At 35.9% G+C, this 19,200-nt stretch overlaps 1 protein-coding gene across 8 annotated transcripts in view; it reads right to left on the minus strand.

Moving 5' to 3' along the window:
* LOC115601713 (ephrin type-A receptor 6) overlaps positions 1–19,200 on the minus strand; it is a 490,729-nt gene that overhangs the window by 233,699 nt on the left and 237,830 nt on the right. For 7 of the 8 annotated variants that reach the window (XM_030472043.1, XM_030472041.1, XM_030472045.1 and 4 more), the window contains 2 exons: positions 13,145–13,300; positions 4,223–4,558 (listed from right to left, as the gene is read on the minus strand). In XM_030472043.1, the coding sequence (XP_030327903.1) occupies positions 4,223–4,558; positions 13,145–13,300 (492 nt within the window). Of the gene's footprint in view, positions 1–4,222; positions 4,559–13,144; positions 13,301–19,200 lie in introns of those variants that run through there. The other variant, XM_030472048.1, reaches the window with a different exon arrangement.

Consider the following 19,200-nt stretch of genomic DNA (forward strand, 5'->3'; position numbering starts at 1 on the left):
TCTCTGCTTCTTCACACAATGATTTAAAGTCGATTGAGTACAATTACTTCCTACTCAGCATATTTACTGCTTTATAAAACTTTCTTGCTCCCACAAAGAAAAGGCATCCAGGCACTTTTCTGAACAACAGTATTGCTAAACATTTTTTGATTTTCCCCCCCCCCCCCCCAAAAACCATGTTTTACCTTTCAGTTGTTTTCAAATTACTTTAGCAGTGATTTGGGAAAGCAGTTAAAACACACTAATGTTCTTCCTTGAACAGGGACTTTGCTTAAGTGCTTTTCTGAGCAAAACCTTGTGCTTATCTGTCCGTTTATTTGAATTTAAAGTCATGATTATTTTGGTATCTCAAAACATTTTGAAACAAAGCCACACAAAAGTAGAATACAGTTTACTTTCCTCATATCTCCATCTGCAGCACCTACACTTCTAACGCATCCCTACCACATCCATGTTTGTGCTGGACAAGACACAGCACATACTGTGATTATAGATGAGCTACATGTATTTTTTCTTTACTGACTAGCCAACAGACAGGTTAAGTGGTTGGTTGGCTGGTGGTGTCTCTAGTCCAGTAAGCATAATATAGCTGAAACTTGCTTTTCAACTTGCAGACCCAACCAACAGCATGGGGATTCTTAAGTGATCGTTTGTCACAACTCTGTTGAGAGAACACTATATCTGTGAATTCTATTTCTCTGTTATTGAGCTTATGTTGGCTAATGGTTTCACAGTTCTTTACAGTGCCTGACAGACAATGTGACCACAGAAACTTTGTTTCCTTATGAAGTCTGGTGAGAAAAAATCAAAACCAATATTGAAATTTCTGAATACTTTTACCAAATTAATAACTAAAAAAAAAATCATGAATGCCACGAAGTTAATTTTGTATGTCTTACATTAATGTTAATAATTTTATTTTTTTTCCAGGTCTGGTAATGCTTTAGTCATCAATTTGCAGGGATGCAGCTCACAAAGCCTTTTCAAAGCGTTACTTTCCTTTAGTCTGCTTCTTGTCATTGTCAGAGCTGAGCAATTAACTTAATCTTGTTGATGCTGGTGATTGCATGAAGAGGCAGTTAAATTTTAATATTAGTTGCGGTAGAGCTCTGGGCATAAAGACGAGCCTTAATCACTTTTGAATTAGTTCACTTCTGTCAGCAAATATTCTCCCTCTGATGCTCTCAGACTACTCTGCTCACTAACTATGGCAGAACAATTCTTCAGTTTCTATGGATGCCTACAGTACTCTTAATTGCATTGCTTTATTCAGCAGAATGCCAACAGCAGTATCTTCTCTAAAAAGAGAAAAAAAAATTTGCACGTTTAAAGAAGAATCTGTTAATTTCACGTAAACCATCAAAAAGAAAGGGCCACTACAGGGAAGTAACTCCAATATGCCTGAAGAAAATAAAATGCTAGCTCCTTGGCTACTATAAATTATTGGAGCTAACAGAATGGTCTGGATTTACAACAGCTGAAGATATCGTTCTATATTCTTAACAAAGATACGACAATTGAAGATTTTACATATTTTTGAAGACTGATACATTTTAAAGACATCTAGCACTACATGCAATGTGTATACCGAAACCACCAAAACAGTATGTAAGAAAAAATTATATATAAAAAGGTAGTATTAACACAGGATAAATATGTTGTGCAAGTATAATTTGTTATAGATCTAGATCTTCCATATTAGACACAAATTAAAAGAGAAAAATTGGTTCTAAGCAATATGTCTGAACTTCTGGGAATGCAGACCTTGTACACATTAAGATATTTTTGATTTGTTGTCACATCATGTATATAACCTTAGATCTTTCTTTCTATGAACATGCATGCAAACCTGCAACACCATGCAGTAAGTACTGTCCCTTTCAGTGTAATTAAAATATAAGGGAAGATTGTAGCAGTGAGTTTACTATTTGGTGGTATAGACAGAAAAAGAAATGTAATGTAGAGGCAATTATTTAGTATGTTTGGTAAATATGGCAAAAGCAAAACTGTAAAATCTTTACTGATAGCTGACTAACAATAAAAATAAAAAAGGTCACTAACGCTTTTATCTGAGAACTTCAAAGTGATTTATAAACATTAGCAAAATCTCCGCAATGTTCTGAAGTTTTAGTTACCTACAGCTTCCTTTTCTGAGGTTAGATACCCTAGTTTTATCCGTATCACTTCTTATTTATGACTAAAAGTAACTCACAAAGATGTTTACTGTCCTCTCAATAATTTCCATCAATGGAAACACCATTAATTTTCTTCCACATTTCACATGACATTATCTTTCCCTCTTTTACTGCTAAATATATAGTTACTGTGCTTACAATTTCACACAACCACACAGTTCATAAGTCTACAAAAATGGTTGTATCTCTATAACCACATTTTATAGATGCCTCCATTTCATTTATTACAATGCTTTCTCCTGCAGAGCTGTCTATTTATATCCAAATAAACTGACAGATATTCTGGAAATCTGGTCTTAAATTCTCTGAAGCCCTTCCAACAGCATTGTTAGTAATGTTAGAATTATTATAGAGAATGCAAGCAGTTTACACTCTAGAGTTTACTGTCAGTGTGTCACAAATTATCAAGATTGGTCTTTTCCCTGTTTTGAGTAAACTGCAGTGAAAATCTATATCCTTAAACCAGGAACGGGCAACAGAAAAAGACATATTATTTTTTAAAAGCCCACCACTTAAATACACATTATAAGCTGTGTTCACACAGCTGTTAGCCAGTTTAAAACCAAACCATAGCTCTGGTGACCTCCACCTGTGCATGCTTGGTGACTTGCATTTAATACCATGTAACAAAACATCTAAAAGTAAATATACGTAGGGGCAGTTTCTGATACCATGTTTTTTTCCTTTAATGAGAAAGGAAAAGGGAGATACAGGTTCACAACATGATACATAGCCTAAGGGCTTAAGGCAATTCTCAGTGCAAGGCATATATAATTAGGCATCTTATAAAATTAGTTTTTCTCTTACCATCATCACATGAACAATGAGTCAGTAGTTTTTGTGCTTTTTCTAATCCAGTTTAATGAATATTATTAGTATTACCATCACTGTCATTATCATCATTACAGCAAGCTGTTAATTTTTGTATGCCCAAAGGCAAACAAGTAAATACTTACTCATCAACAAAACTACTTTTTCTAGATAAATAGGTAAGCAGATTTTTGCTAGCCCGATCAGTGAAAGAACCCAGGGCCTTCCTACAAGTGGAACACAATACGATTCTCCTGAACATTAGCAATTTTACTAAATACTTTTATATTATCAAAGGTCTTCTACTCAAAACGGTAGTTTCGCCAGTTTGGTTCCTGTTCTACATTAAACACTTCAGATACAGTTGCAATGTCACTGCACAGTAGGTGAAAAACATTTCTGGAACAAATATCAGCAAGGGATAATTTTGAAATAACCTTCTCATCTACAGTAACACAAGCCAGAAGATAACATCGCTATATAGATTGCTTTGTTGGGCACCTACAATGCTGTTTCCTGGCATAGCAAGTATTTCTAAAAATGGAAGAGGAAAAAGTTGCACAAATAAAAATATAGAGCTCTTAATTTCCCATGTTTCTCATAAAAGTTGACCTTGGACATTAATTGGAACTGAAATGAGGGGAAGAAATAGCTCTAAAACAATAATACAAAGTGGACAATTAAAGAAACAAGAAAATCTATTAGGATACCTCACATAAGGAAATGGCTCATACGGATGCTGAAATATCTTACAGTGAAGCATGCTGTATTAGAACTATGAAACATGGATACTAAAGGAAGTGAGTTCACTTTCATTTCACCTTCAAATTGTGAACTTGTAATGGATACTACAGTGTTTTATTCTTTCATCTAAAGATGTTTTCATTCTTTCAACTAAAATCGTAAGGAAAGACATGGAAAAGAACCAGAAGCAGACTCCAGTTATGATGAACCACTAATACAGTTAGTCTCAGGTAATTAAAGTTTGCACTTAATTTTAACAAGGAAGGTATGTTTTCATGCCCTGTGCAATGGGGTCAAGGCCAACTGCCAAAAGCATTTAATGCCCTCATCAGCAGAAGCTGAAAGTCCTCACAAAAAGCACTTAAAACCACTTAGCAATCTGCAAAACATCCTAATTTGCTGACAAAATGATCCCTCTTAGAAGTGTATAGATGATAGGGGCACAGTAACAGACATACAGTGCTGGCACTTACCATCTTGGTCTGTGGTAATCGTGATAGCTGTGAACTGCTTGGGAGAGAAACTCAGCTCTGAGACCCCATTCGTGGCTTCTATTTCAAAGGTGTAGTTCACGTGCGACACAAAGTCAAGCACTGTCACGGAAGAGTTGATGAGACCGGTGTGCCTGGGGATGAAACGGATACCTCCCCCACAGATTTCACACTGGCTGGCATCTGACCCACATTTCTTACAGATGACACTGTAAGTGAGATCTTTTCTTCCTCCGGTATCACTTGGGGGGCTCCATTCCAACATGAGAGCTGTTTCATTAATGTTAAAAATCACATTCCTTGGAGCAGAAGGTGGCCCTGCAGAGAAGGAGGGGAAAGCCTATTAAGTGACAGTTGTCCAATTTGGACAGAATAAATAAATAACAACTAGATAAATAACTAAAAGAAACCACAAAAAAAGTATTAGTCTTAAGGCAGTTATTTGTAAATAGAAGCTACAAGAGTTATGTTTCAGTAACAAATTCAATGTAAAACTTAAAAATTATCTAAATACTTGCAATCCTTGAAAATTAGGCTGGAGTAATAAAAGGGTGAAATCATAAAAAGCTGAACAATCTAAATAAATTAGAATTAATACAGAAATAATTTAAGGCAACATAAAAATGACTTGGGCATGTCAAACCTAGACTCCATAACAGAAATTTGCACTAAACAGCTCTTGATCTTGTGGGATACTGGGGTAGAGCTTTAACCACAAAATTTATTTCCTTATGTTATGTCTAGAAATGTAGGCTTTTCTGATACTTATAATCTTTGATGTTTTAAAAAAGTCAATTGAATAATAAATAAATAACAGCTTTGGAATAACTACAAGAAGTAAAATTGTTTGTATTAGTTCTGCAGTGCCAGCTATTTTTTCTATCCTTCACTGCTTATTCCCAGGGATTTCTTTGCTGCTGTTCATTAACAGAGTTAGGTGGCATCAAGCCAAGACTATTAGGCACAAGAGACAGTTTACAAGTTTTTTCTTTCCCACCTGTCACCTCATCAGCATCAGTATAATAGTGAAGACATCAACCTTGCAAGGTAAAGGTCTAACAGGATCGCCACGAAGTGGGAATAAAAATAATTCTTGAAGACTGGAGAGGGATGCAAAGACAGCTGCAGCAGGCAGAGTATAGGAAAGCTCTCAGCTAGCAATCAGGTGGTAAAGGTCTCTGTGTACTGTTAGATGAAGCACGAGTGACCCATTTCTCATGGTTCCCACAACAGTCAAGGCATGTCCGAGTTTTAAGCTGTTATGCTGACTTACTGTGTAGATCACATGTAAATCATCTGAGGCTTTATATATCAGCTTCCACAGTATGATGGAAGAACTTTTCCATTTCATATTCTATTATTCTTCTTCCACTTAAGATATTTCAACCAAGCACTTTGAGACACATGGTTTTCAAAACCAATTTGTATATGGTTCCATACTATGCCCACAAAAATCATGTAAAAAACACAGATTTGGCAAAATGAAAGATCTTACACTCCAGGCTTTGATATATACAAGATGAATGTGGTAAATTCAACTGGTGATCTCTGGGGGTTTTTGAGCTGATTAAGTTGAATAAGCATTATATTCCCAGCTCTCAATATAAAAATCACGGTGCACATGGATTGCCTTGCCAGTGGTTAGCAGAACTTTAAAAACTTTCAGCTTGCTTTCTAGCTTTTCACGATTTATACAACCTGTCAGCAAGACTTCAAGATACTGTTCAAATTTTGAGCGAGCTTTTCATTACTTCAGGGCCTCTTAAGCAAACTGAAAGACTACGTGGAACATTTGCAAATGACATTAGCTAATTCCTACATGGAATGTATTTCACCCAACAAATTGAACAGCACAGTAACTCTGAGAGTCAGATAATTAAAATATCACAATATTCTTTATAAAATTGTGAGACAATAAGAGAAGAACTAAACAAACAAACAAAAATATTGATCAACACTCTTGTAAATTCCAGCTCCACAAGTTGCAGCATGAAGGCAAGACCTTATGCCCAAAGAATGGTGAGATAAAGGGTCAGAACTTTGCATTAGGAAAGACATCAAAATATCAAAGCTCCTTGTAACATTTCATACATAAATCAGGATCTGAAATCTCAGAGAAAGAAAAATAAATATTGAAAACCAACAAACCTACTTTTTTCAAATAATTCATTTGAAAATCATTATTTCTTTCTTAAGATCTGTAACTACTACAGCACTGATAAGCTGATTTGATTTTCAAACTTTTAGCTATTTATTTGACAAAAAAAGAAGTAGTGATTTAGAAAATCAAGCCCATGAGTGGTTCTGAAATACGCCACTACAACTGAAATAAATCCATTTAGTCTTCATTCTTGAAGATGACCCTGAATACTAAACTGGACCATATTCTAACAGAAAACAGTACTATATCTTACATTTTACTAACAAACTACAGTAGTAAGGATCTACAGAGTTGTACCTACACATAGCAGCAAGAATGAATACTAACTTTAATGAAGGAAAGAGGCAGTAATAATTGCAGGAAAAAAAGTCACTATTCACCAACATTTGTAATTTTTAAGTGATGCTCTCTGTTTTCTTATGTGGCATAAATGTGCGTATAAAAGCTGGAAAGCTTGTAAAAGGAAAAAAGTTTGTATGCTGTGGGAGGGATAATGTGAACTGACAAATATTAAGGTTTTCTGTGGACTGTAGTTGAACATTTGAGTTACTTTTCTCTTTCTTGTATTTATTTGTAAGTTTAAATAACTGAGACTATGTTTTTATTATAATCATTTTTGCCCTAAAGTAAATGATGAGTTAGCTTCTGGATTTCGAGCACTTGATAATTAAAATAACTGGAAGTGTTACACTGCTTTGCATTTTTTTAGTGGTCAAGAAAACTAAAATTATTTTGAATGTGTGAATATTTATTCCTATTTCTATGTGTGAAGAGTTCATAGTTAGCAGTCAAAAATCCCTGGAGAGTAAAGACCTGTTATTTTTCAGTGTATCAAGGAATCATTTAGCTGAGTGGCTCATTCGTACTGAAGATTGATATTTCTGGAACCTGTCAGATGAAAATTATATTTGTAATTTGCAATTGTTATGGTCACAGAGAATATTTTGAGTATTTCCTTCCTGATCTTTTACTGTGACCTTGGGATAAATCTAACACTGAAGCATTTGAAATACTGTAATATATAAGTATTTATAAATGCAGCTTATTAACAGAGGCTCATTATGTTGATACATCATTTTCCAATGGTGTGGAAAACAAGAGACAAGGTACAGCCTTGAAGATGCTGATGTGGTCCAAAAGCCCATTACAACCTTAGAGTGTCTCAGATTGACAAATCTCTAAACCTTCCATAAAATTACTGTGAGGTTGATGGTTCTAGCTACTCTGGAAAATAGTGCTGAGATCAGAATAAGCTAAAACTAGCACAGATTACTTGAGCTTCAGTTCTTATTATTTATGTGTGGAAGACAGGAATAATTATGTTTCCTCTAAGAACATGCTGTGAGAATTAAATAATGACTGGTCTTAACAAATTCCCACTGTTAAAAGCAATGAGGAGTTTTAGGAATATGGAGGATGAGCCTTAATTGCACTTCCATATGTGCATAACTTTAAGCGGATCAGTAATCCCCTTGAAATAATTGGTAATACTCATGCACTTAAAACTAAGCATGTGTGTAATTGCTTGAAGGATTGGAGCTAATGTTTTAAAACTGGCTTAAATTTAATCTTACATAAACTATAGATATTAGGACAATGGGTCATCACAGCTCATTTTTTTTTAATGTTACTCCTTCAACTTTGGCAGGCCAAACTAGGAATCAATGTGAATCCAGGCAATAGGAGAGTTTTATCTGGCTTTGTCAGTGTTAATTTTCTGTTAGATTTTTGTTGTACTGTATGTAGATTGCATCAGTAAGAGGAATCAATACAGCAGATAAAATACACTTGTTTAAAAATGTATTTTTTATTTGTACTGGAGCGTGAAGGCTCTTATATTAATGCTTTGGGACTTAATCCTCAATTGTAAGAGAAAACATGAATTATTGTACATTCCCATTTCAAAGAATAGGGAAAACAGTAATTATGTTAGAGGTGTCTGAAAGTATATGACTTTCCGCCTGCAAATACTGAAAAAAACCTGACACATTTCATACTCAAGGCCCCTCATGCCAATTTGCATGACGATTAAATAGCTTTTTAATTGCTGTTAAATTATGCCAGTTAAACTGTGATTTCATGCAAATATTAAGCTGTAATGACATGCAGTGAATCATTTACTAAGATTTAGAACTTGGAACAAAGAAAGACAATTAATTCTAATCCTCAGATTCAGCTAAATTATGTGTCACTGGGCTTTTATGAATGTGGCCTGATTGCTTTGTTATCATTTATAAATTATACAAAGATTATTTGACACATTGGAAAGACTTGGCAGCAATAACCCTTCTGCAGACATCTGTGTGCAAAGCTCTCAGGGATTTCCTTATATTGATTTTTAACGAAAACAAGTATATTGGTAAAAATGATGGATCCTTTCCTCACAGTAAAATTCATGACTTTGCATTTTATGCAAAAGCGTAAAACACAGTTCAGATGGATGAGCATTAAAAAAAACCGCAGCTCTTCAGCGTCTTAGATGAAACAGCCTGAGTGTGAGCAGTCTTTTGCTTCATTTACACATTATAATGTACGAAGTGTTTCTACACTCTCTGGGGAGTAGACTGGCACTGATGTCTTATGGAGATGCAGGCCCACTCCAAAAGCAACAGAGCTGAGTTTATGCCTCATGCAGCACTTCACACCCCATCTTTCTTTGCATATCCTCTCCTTCTGTGAAGTGCATTTTGCCCTTTATGGAAGGAGAGAAACAAACCCAATGCTGCAGAAGTCTAGAGAGGGCAATGCAGTATTTTAAACACTACAGAGTGATGATTGGAAACAACTTTGTTGTTTTTTAAGTGAGAACTGTCTGTCACCAACTACTGGACTCAGACGTGTGTGTTATTTGACTGCTGAATTCAAAGTTGAAGGGCAAAAATTAAGTATCGACTTCTGAGAATACTCAGATCAGCACCTGGCTGTGCCCCCTGAGTTCATAATTGCTTTTTTATATGCATACATGTATATAAAAACATAGATATGCAGTGTCACTTGATGTAGAATGCTGTGTTACATTTTTTCCTTTTCAAAGTAATTTATTCTTTTTCTGTGGGGCAGGCAGGAAGAATGGAAGCTATTGACTATAAACCAACAGTCCAGATCTGAGTGTAATGGTAAATTGCAAACAAGTATATATATACTTTTACATATATATACATAAAAGTACCAATAGAGACAGTAGAGTCAAAGACTTCAATCATGTTGCTTGATTTTGCTGCTGGAATACAGTGTTGACTCAATATTAGAGGATATAGTTTGTGGCAGACTTTACTGAACAGAGCATCAGTTCGTTGGGTTCAAAACTGTTTAAGCATAACATGAAGAGAGATGCATTCAGACACAGACACCCAATATAAGCCTGCCTGCCTTTGACCTTGAAAAGATGGATCAATTTATCCAATTACATTCTAGTGGGAAATGTTAGAGTTTATGTACAGAGTAATCAGACAGGGGATTAGATATGATGCTATTTGTTACTCACATTTGTGTATGCAGAGAGATCACTGAGTACTCACACACAGCAAAGAAATACAATAAGGAGGAAGAGTAGCAGCAAGAGATTGATAAGAGGTGCCAATCAAACGGAAAAAGGCTAGGAGAAAGTGATTAACAATATATCCTAATGTAATTTTCATTCCTCTTATTAAAATTGGATTTCTATTATGCTTTTCTGCAAAGTGCACACTCTTCTTTTACAAAATGGGAAATGTACAATTTTGGAAAAGCATACAGTATGCACTTTCACAGAATTAATGAAATTAGATTTGAAGCTCATCTTGAAAAAAGTGGATGCTGGAAGCTAAATTCTTAATTTCAGTCTCTTAAATCAAGGTCCTTATTTTCCATAACGCTGCATATGCAAGTTTCCCACTGACAAAATATTCTGGAATGAGGAATACTGTCTAACCCTACACAAAAATGAAAAGAGGGAAAAAATAAAATACCTATCTTAGGCCTATTGCTTTGCAAGACTTGGGGAAGCAAATAAAATAGGTATTAATACAGTTGGTTCAAAATGTTTGAATATGAATAAATTTCAAAGGGGAATCCACTATTCATTCTGTGTTTAATTCAAGAACAACTCTCTTTTAAAATGTCAGAAGAAAAATTTCTAATCTCTTATGTCACATGTCAGAATACAGATTTACAAATGTAGGGGCAGATCTGCCCCAAAAGTGGTTATGTACAAAAGGCATTTTCTTACTGCACAGCCTTTTCTATTTAGTCAAATTGGCTCATTTTCCCCCCCTAACTTTTCAAATCCTTTTATTACAGTAAAGCATGACAGTTTGGAAGGAACAATCTAAATTCCACTCATATCTGTATCGTTGTTTATTAAATTTAAATTAGCCACATCTGCACACATTCACCGAAGGCAGTGAGGTTGTATTTATGACAGAAACATAATTTTAATAACTGAGAGCATAATTTGAAAGCAGTGGGGCTAAAGATATCACTTAGGGAATAATTTGGCCTGCAGACTCTTCATTACCGATGATGCGCAAGAAGATACGAACGCAGTCTGCCTGTCATGAGTGTCGGTGTCATTTGCAGAGCTGACAATTAGTGAAATAATCATCATTATAGGTATAAGATGAATACATCTGCTGTTACAGTCAATGAAGTACTGATATGTTGCAGTCTAGGCTGAATGAGGGGCGATGCATGGAGACCCTGAACCAAGAGCAAGGCAGAAACTAGAATGTGGTTCACTGTCTCTTTTGTTTCTTATTTGTCCCAAGTTGGGGTGGGATGGGGCACTAGTACTCCTGTTGTGGCTGATTTCTTCTCTGCCCTCACTTACTTGAATGCTTTGGCTGACCTCCTCAGCAGGAAAAGAGAGGTCTGGCAGCAAGTCTTCCCTGACAGTTTTCAGCCAAAGCAGCTCTCAGCACCCTGCTTTTGTTTGAGAAAACACCAGGGTGTTGTAGATGCCTACTCCCTGATGACACAGGGCTCTTATGCTCCTCCCTACCTTATCAATACTAATGGGTAGCAGGGCTTAAAACTGTGCTCTGAAAGGTAATTATGGAAACATACAGGTAATTTTTTCAGAGAAGAACTGTCTTTTGGAGATGAAAAGTCAGTGACTTTTTAACAATATGAAGCATATTTGCATAACGCATGAATGAAACTATCTTTCTAAGCATGAAACTGTCAAGAGCGCCTATGATGCGTATCAGTTCTGTGGGAAGTTTTTAATGGCCTGTGCTTGGAGCATTCATTTGAGTGGAATTATCTGTGATCATCATTTTCCTGCAGAAAGTCTGGAACAGCACTGTTTATTCCTTCACACATTTTGTGCAAAAAGATGTGCCTTGCTCCAGAGTGAGCTGACAGCAGACTGTGTGCGTTGGATTGGGGTGCCTCTCTGAATCCTATGTCTCTTAAGTAGCTGGAGGCTGACGCTCACCCTTCCCCTCTGAAAACCCTTTGATTAGATTAGACAACTTCCTGCTAAGTACCTTGGATCTGAGGAATTCCATTTTTAGTGACTATTAGTAGACGGACAATGTCTTGGTCTACATAATGACCTCAGGATTAGAGAGTGCCTATGACTTTGTAAATCAGCTATCGCAACAGTACTTTGTTTTTATGGTTTTATCTTTCAAGCTTTTTGTATACTTTGTTTGTTAAAATACTTCATGCGTTTAACATGTAATTTTTTATAGAATTCTCTTAACAAAAGGACTGTGGCACAAAATTTACTAGAATCAAATCCACCACCAGAAGAGCTAACAAAACGCTAGACAGGAAACTAGGTATGTCAAAGAATTTTGCAAATAGGCGTTAATCATCTCTATTAAATAATATAATTTTATGTGTAAATAGAGTATTTCACCCACAGATTTTTCAATGCTGTTGTTTGTTCCCAGTTTTGAGATTAAACAGGTATAGTTGCTTTATGATCAATAAATGAATCCCAGTGAGTAATGAACCACGAATGAAAACCTATGAGAAATATTTTATTAAGTGAAAATTTATGCTGTATGTTTCTAGACATGAGCACATTGATCAAAGTAATAAAAAATCTCTTCTCAGAATTTCCGCCTCTAGAAAGCTGGGAATCAGTTTTGTCTTAATGTCAAATTTAGGTTAGTCAAAAATCACAAAATGTTGTATTTTAAAAATTATAAAAAATTCTAAAGAATTTTCATCATCACAGTTGTATAAGAGGGAATAACCGTTGAAAGAAGATGATATGCAAGAGGTTTTAATTATATGTCTTTTGAGTGGATGCATATCTTTTCTTTCTTTTCATAAATTTTGTCTTTCTTAGAGAGTTTAGTTTTTATCTGATCGTGCTGGGATATTTGCCTTCTAATTTTAAATTAAATCTGGGGAGACAGCAGAGTCATATCATTTTTTTTCTTTACATGACTCCTCAGGTTTTTGACAGTTTTTGTACAGGCATATTTTCATGTATTTAAAATACATACTGGCAGTTAAATCTCAACATTGTTACCTATATGACAACGATTACACACTTTGTATTATCTCTCAGAACTACAAGTTAAAAAGTCACCAAACTAAGAAACGTGAGCATTTTTAGGGATATCTAGACTATTCAGAAATACGCTTTTTGAATTTTGGTTTTAAAAATCTATTTTGGTGATCTTGAATGGAATTCTTTACAAAATATACAAGTTCATGTGACTTTTTAAAATATAAAAATACAAAAATAAATAAATAAGGCACAGCAGAAGAGAATTGCAGACACTGGTACTGATCAGACTTACGGGTACATGCCATAGTTGGTGGGTCCTTCTCAGCTCTGAAGTAACCTTTCTCACACTGACAGACAGAAGTTGCTTCTACGTAAGTCAAACTGTGTGGAGGGCACTTGGAGCACTTTACATTTCCAGCAAATGCTTTATAGAATCCAGGCCTGCAAGCTGCAAAACAAGAAAATGAATTTCGTTATTAGAAGCAAGTTTTGGTCATAAGCAAAATCTGTTCCATATGGTTATAATGCACCTTCTTTCCTTTCCAGCTTAGATATGTATGCTATTTTGATCATATAGTTCCTCACAGTTTTTATTTTAGAATATAGACTTACAAAAAAAAAAATTCTTGTATATAATGGGAAATAATTAAAAGAGACAGCTTCCAAACTCACACAGTCCTCACTGCTGCTTGAAATTGTTATCTAGACAACTTCACTAATATCACTAACCAAAAGCACATTATCTGTGTTTTATGTAGGTTCCATCTGTTAATAAGAAAGAGTGAGATAACTTCTTATCCACCAAAGCTATTTATATGACTTCTTTATTTAAGCAATGAAGACTTGAAAGGCTTAATATGTTTACCCTCACAACACCTTGGTGAGACAAGAATGACATCCCTATATGTTTACAGGTGGGTCTGACTTGCCTACAGTCCCATGAGAAACCTGTGACAAAAGCCGCATTAGCTGGGTCCTCTGCGCTCTGTTGGCATGAGAGGTTGGAAGGTGCTGCTATAACAACTTCAGAGATGTAGGAAGGAGATGCCAAAACCCTCTAGCACAAACTCCTGCAAGCCTGAGGCTATTGTTAATTGTTTTAGGAAACAACCTAGACAGCAACTGCCTTGGGGACAGGGCACATTGTGATGGTTGGAGCTTGCATTCCCAGTTACTTAGAGCAGGGATCCCTGTCGTTCTTAACCACAGCACAACCTTATGTGCCTTTTTGCTGGCCTTTAAAACAGAAACAATTTGTTAAAGTAAATCTTATAATACATCTGCTGGGTCTCCATTCTGAAATAGTATTTTAAAACCATCCTCAGACTTCACTACACATATCTAACACAGAGATTTCTTTCTTCTGTCAGCTACCACATTTACACATGCCAGCATGTATTGCGGTTACTGTCTTCTGGCTTCCCGATCCGAAAACAGAACTGAAACAAATGAAAGAGCAACTCCAACATGTATAGTTTGTACAGACTCATACTCCTAACTCCTCCAGCAGTACGATAGAATATATTGCTATAAATATAATTTCGAAGATCCATGTGGCTTTTTTCTCATTTTGACATATTCAAGATTTCTTTCTCTACATTGCTAGAGGAAGTAGGAAGCACTTCCTTCTCTTGTAATAAGACAAAATAACAATAATAAAATGAGGTGTTTTTTTAAAAGTATCCAAAAGAATGCATTTTATGGATTCATTGTCAGTTCATATAAAGTGAGTTATTAAAAAGTATAAACTCATAGAGAACATACACAGAGATCAGTTTTGCTTCTGATTCCAAAGGCCTTGTTTGATATAAAAGCAGTTTCACTAGTAGCTGAGGGAAAAGGAGTGAGAAGATGGGACTGAAAAAGATAACAGTTGATTGCCTATCAGGATCCAAGAGCCAATTTTTCAAATGTAATCCTAAGAACTTAATTTTGACCCAACAATTTCAGCAATTCTCTTCCCAGTGTGTTCTTCTGACTTTGCTGAATAGACATGAGGGAGGAATCCTGCCCTGCTGTCACTGATGGAAAAAAAAAAAAAAGTATTTCTGGTGTTAGAGATAAGAGGGGAGGGAATAGCAGGGATTTTCCCCTTGAAAGAAGGCTACTGGTCTGATACAATTGCGATTATAGTGAGTGGTAATTTTCTACTGATTGGAAAGACAGCAGGTCTGGTGCATGGAAGAAGGCAGCATTGTAGACATAGGCTGTAGGCACTGACTCCTCTTAGCTTTGCTGGGGGGAAGGAAGAGAGGAGATAAGGCCAAAAATCTGGGACAGGTGTTACACTTGCCTGTTCTTTTCTTTTTTTCTCATGCCCAACTCCTGCTCTAGCTTATCTAAGGATGAATATTAAATTCTTGCCTTTCATATATGTGGTGCAATACAAAGAAGTTTGTGATTAAGAAGATAGCAATTCCAAGTTACAGTTTCAGTCAATGTAAAAAAAGCGCTCTTTAAAATCTTTATTACTTATGAAATTCATGTCTTTCAGTTCTGAAATTATTCCTTCTTGCCTTCTGTCCCCCAAAATGACAAACCATTTTGGATCAAAAGAAACATAGCATTCTCTTTCAAGAGAAATGTTTTGTTTAAACTTCAAGTAGTTTGCTATTCTAAAATAAAACTCAAGGAGAGGACTCTGAATGTTTTGTTCTGAAATGGTATTCTGTAATGTATTTAAAGCAATTATGGGTTTGCTATTCTATGTCTCCTAGAAGAAAGCACATATACACTCATGGAAAAGATGGGAAAAAAATAATGGATGAATATGTGGATCATTTTACTTCTTTTGAAGCCAACCCAAATACATATATCTATTAAGACAGATATGTTCCATAAACTATGAGGCAGAGGAAGATATCAAGGAAGCTTTTCTATGGATAAGTTTACAAAGCTATTGATAACCGCCCAAATGTAGAAGCAGACAAACATGATTACTGGATATTTTCAAGTAAAAACTATCCCTTCGTAAATAAGATAAAATAACACACATTGAAAATCCACAAAATGATCACAAGCCTGGGATAACTCACCTTTCTGGATAACCCAGTGCTGTCATTGCCAACACTCAAGGTGAAAGAAAATAAAACTGTTACTCTACCAAAATCCATGAATATGCAGCACGAGTCTGAAATACAGCTCTTCAGCTGCTCTACAGATCTAAGCTTAGACTCTGCTAACAAATACTACCTTTCAGTGGAAAAATTAACAAAAACAATTGCTAAATTTACCATTTCCACAGAAAACTTGCAAGCACTAGCTACTACCCAGTATTTTAAAACCTCATTTAGGAAATGCCTCAACTGCTGGGATTTCAGACCTATGTGTCCCTCTCAAAAGAAGAAAAAGAATCTCTCTGTTCCTTTGGCCTTCGGTGTCTTCATGGAGCTTAATGATGTACAAGACTACTCACAGCAATTCCAATTAAAATTTACAGGAAAATTACACAAAGGAGTCAATGGTATATGCATTCCACTGTGATTTCTGATTTGCGTATAACATTTTGTAAACTCAGGTTTGTAAATGTTCTGCTATGAGACTGCAGATTGCATTACTGCATGTAAATCACTGTGACTGCAGGTTGTGACATCAAATCATACTGAAGCACTCAAATACATACTCAAGCTGTATTCAAATTTAAAGTCCTAAATTCACATGTTATTTAAAATAAGGATTAGGATTAAAGGAACTAAACAACATGAGAAGGACGTAGAGCTGTTGGAGCAAGTCTAGAGGAGGGTCATGAGGATTATAAGGGGCCTGGAGCACCTCCCACTTGAAGACAGGCTGAGAAAATTGGGACTGTTCAGCCTGGAGAAGAGAAGGCTGCGTGGAGACCTCAGAGCAGCCTTCCAGTATCTGAAGGGGGCCTACAAGGATGCTGGAGGGGCTCTTCATCAGGAGCTGTAGAAATAGTACAAGAGCTGATGGGTTTAAACAAGGGAAGTTCAAGTCAGATATAAGGAAGAAGTTCTTTACAGTGAGGGTGGTGAGGCACTGGAACAGGTTGCCCAAAGAAGTGGCGAATGCTCCACTCTTGGCAGTGTTCAACAAGGCCAGGCTGGACAGAGTCTTGGGCAACATGGTCTAGTGTGAGGCGTCCCTGCCCATGGCAGGGGGATTAGAACTAGAGGATCATAAGGTTCTTTCCAACCCAAACCATTCTATGATTCTATGTTTAACATTAACCAAGTTCCTCAGATTTTGCCTAGCCTCCTATTATTTCCATTGTTTATTTTCTGTGGCAGTTTCAGCCACGGAAAATTACTTAGTACTCAAACTGCCTGATGGGCAAATCAGAAACTCAGAAACTTTTAATTATAAATGGTTTGTAGTTTTGTATTTGGAGAAGGAAAAAAGGAAAAAAGGCATCTTTCCCATGCAAAATCATACCGTATGTAAGTATATTACAAGTAAGTTTAAAGTTTGTTCCAGGTATTTATGTATATAGAAAGTTTCATTCTGTAGGAGTTGATAAATCAGTATTTTCAAAGTGTTTCTCATAACATGTTCTTCACCCAGTTCATAGTTATTGTATGCATAATTTTCACAAATTATTTATGCATATGTTAGTGTAAATTAGAATTTAAACTATGAAAAGCTGCCATCTGAAAAATCTTCTAATGATGGCCAGTCAAAAATATCCTAAATTTTGTTTCTATCTTTGTTACCACAGAGCACGTTTTTGTACCTTCCAAATCAGTGGGAGGCATCTTATTTTCCCTAACATTATCTAACAGAAGTGACTTTGTGAATTACTAATTATACAAACTGTATGAGATTTGACTTTTGTAAAGCCTGGAGGAAGATAATATATTGTCTTATTGGTTAAGTAATTAGCAAGATATCTGAATGAACAATTCAAAGACTAAAGTTTTCTCCAATGAAATACCAGAGATCATGTAGAAAAACACTGTTAATTTAGTTGGCTTCATAAAAGAGAACACATCTAGAAATGTGCTTTGCTACAGCTTTACTATCAGGATATGACTATGAGGTATTTAGACTATAGAACTTTCTAATTAATACAATTTTCCTTATTTAAAATTTATTATATGGCATTTAGTTTTGTTTGTGTTATACACAGATGCATACAAAGAAAAATTAATGCTATGCAAAGCTCTACTGAACTCTTAAAGAAAGTGATTCATGGCTTGCTAGCTTCCCAGCCTGGGCAGAGTGTGAGAGAAGGCATTTATCAAGCAGCTGCAAAACAGTTTAGCACTGTTGATATTCTTTGCAGAAGTACTGAAGCGGACTGGAAAAACTTTGGAGGTGCATTGTACACTTACCGCCTAAAATAAGATACGACCTTAGCTGTTCCAAATGGGATGGCATGTGTGTGGTATGAGATGCTGTGGGAAGCTGCCATGGCTGCGTGTTTGGTCTATGGCCATTAGCCCCCCTAAGGACCCGAGTGCATCCCCCTGCCAGGGCTTTGGCTGAGGGCTCAGGGCCAGCTGGGAAGCAGTGCAGCTGAGGGTGGCCTCATTCTGCTGGAGCCATGGGGAGGCCGACCCTTGCCTTTGGATAAGGGCTTGGTCGTCTTTATGGTCATAAACCTTGTTGCTTTTAAAATAAAGGAGCATTTTCACTCTTCTGTGGGAGCATGTAATTGTGAAAGAAAGATTATTCCACTTTTCAGTTGTTTCAGTTTCACAACCTCTGAATTAACTGTTATCAAGTTAGTTGAAGTAAGAAGAGTCCAAAGGAAACTTAGGAAACTTTTAAGTATGTCTGACACTGTTGGTCTGTGTGTGGGAAGACATTTCTCATGAAAATGGGATTTTTACAGCTTGCGGAGAACTCATCAATCAAATTAAAATAGAGAAGAATCTGTTGTCATTTACAATGAATGGCATCCATCAGTAGCTGTGGAAGAGGTGTTTTAATCTTTCTGAAACACATAATTTGCTATGCTGTTCCACCTCACACATTTTTTTTAATTGCTTACTGAAACCCACTAATGCACCATGAGACTGACATCTTTCATATCTGTTATATTCTGTCAATATATAACTATTCCACTTTTAAGGTCCTCTTACCCTTCCGATATCTGATCACTTTATAAAAACAGCAATCCAATAAGGCCTGTTCTATTCTACCACTGTGCAGAAACAACGAACTATAATATTATTTTAACCAGTTTATATTTTAGTAGAAGTGTCTAGAAAAGAAAAAAGTATATTGAAAAGAACATAACAAAAGATGCATATTGTATATTACAAAAGAGAATATGATCACAAAGTTAAGATTAGGATATCACAGAATTAGGACAATGAAGCTATGAGGACAAACTTTGATTGTAAGTACTATCTGGTTAAGTAATCTCGTATGTTTTCTTTC

This window comes from Strigops habroptila, chromosome 2 (genome assembly GCF_004027225.2).
Source record: "Strigops habroptila isolate Jane chromosome 2, bStrHab1.2.pri, whole genome shotgun sequence".
Classification (NCBI taxonomy): domain Eukaryota; kingdom Metazoa; phylum Chordata; class Aves; order Psittaciformes; family Psittacidae; genus Strigops; species Strigops habroptila.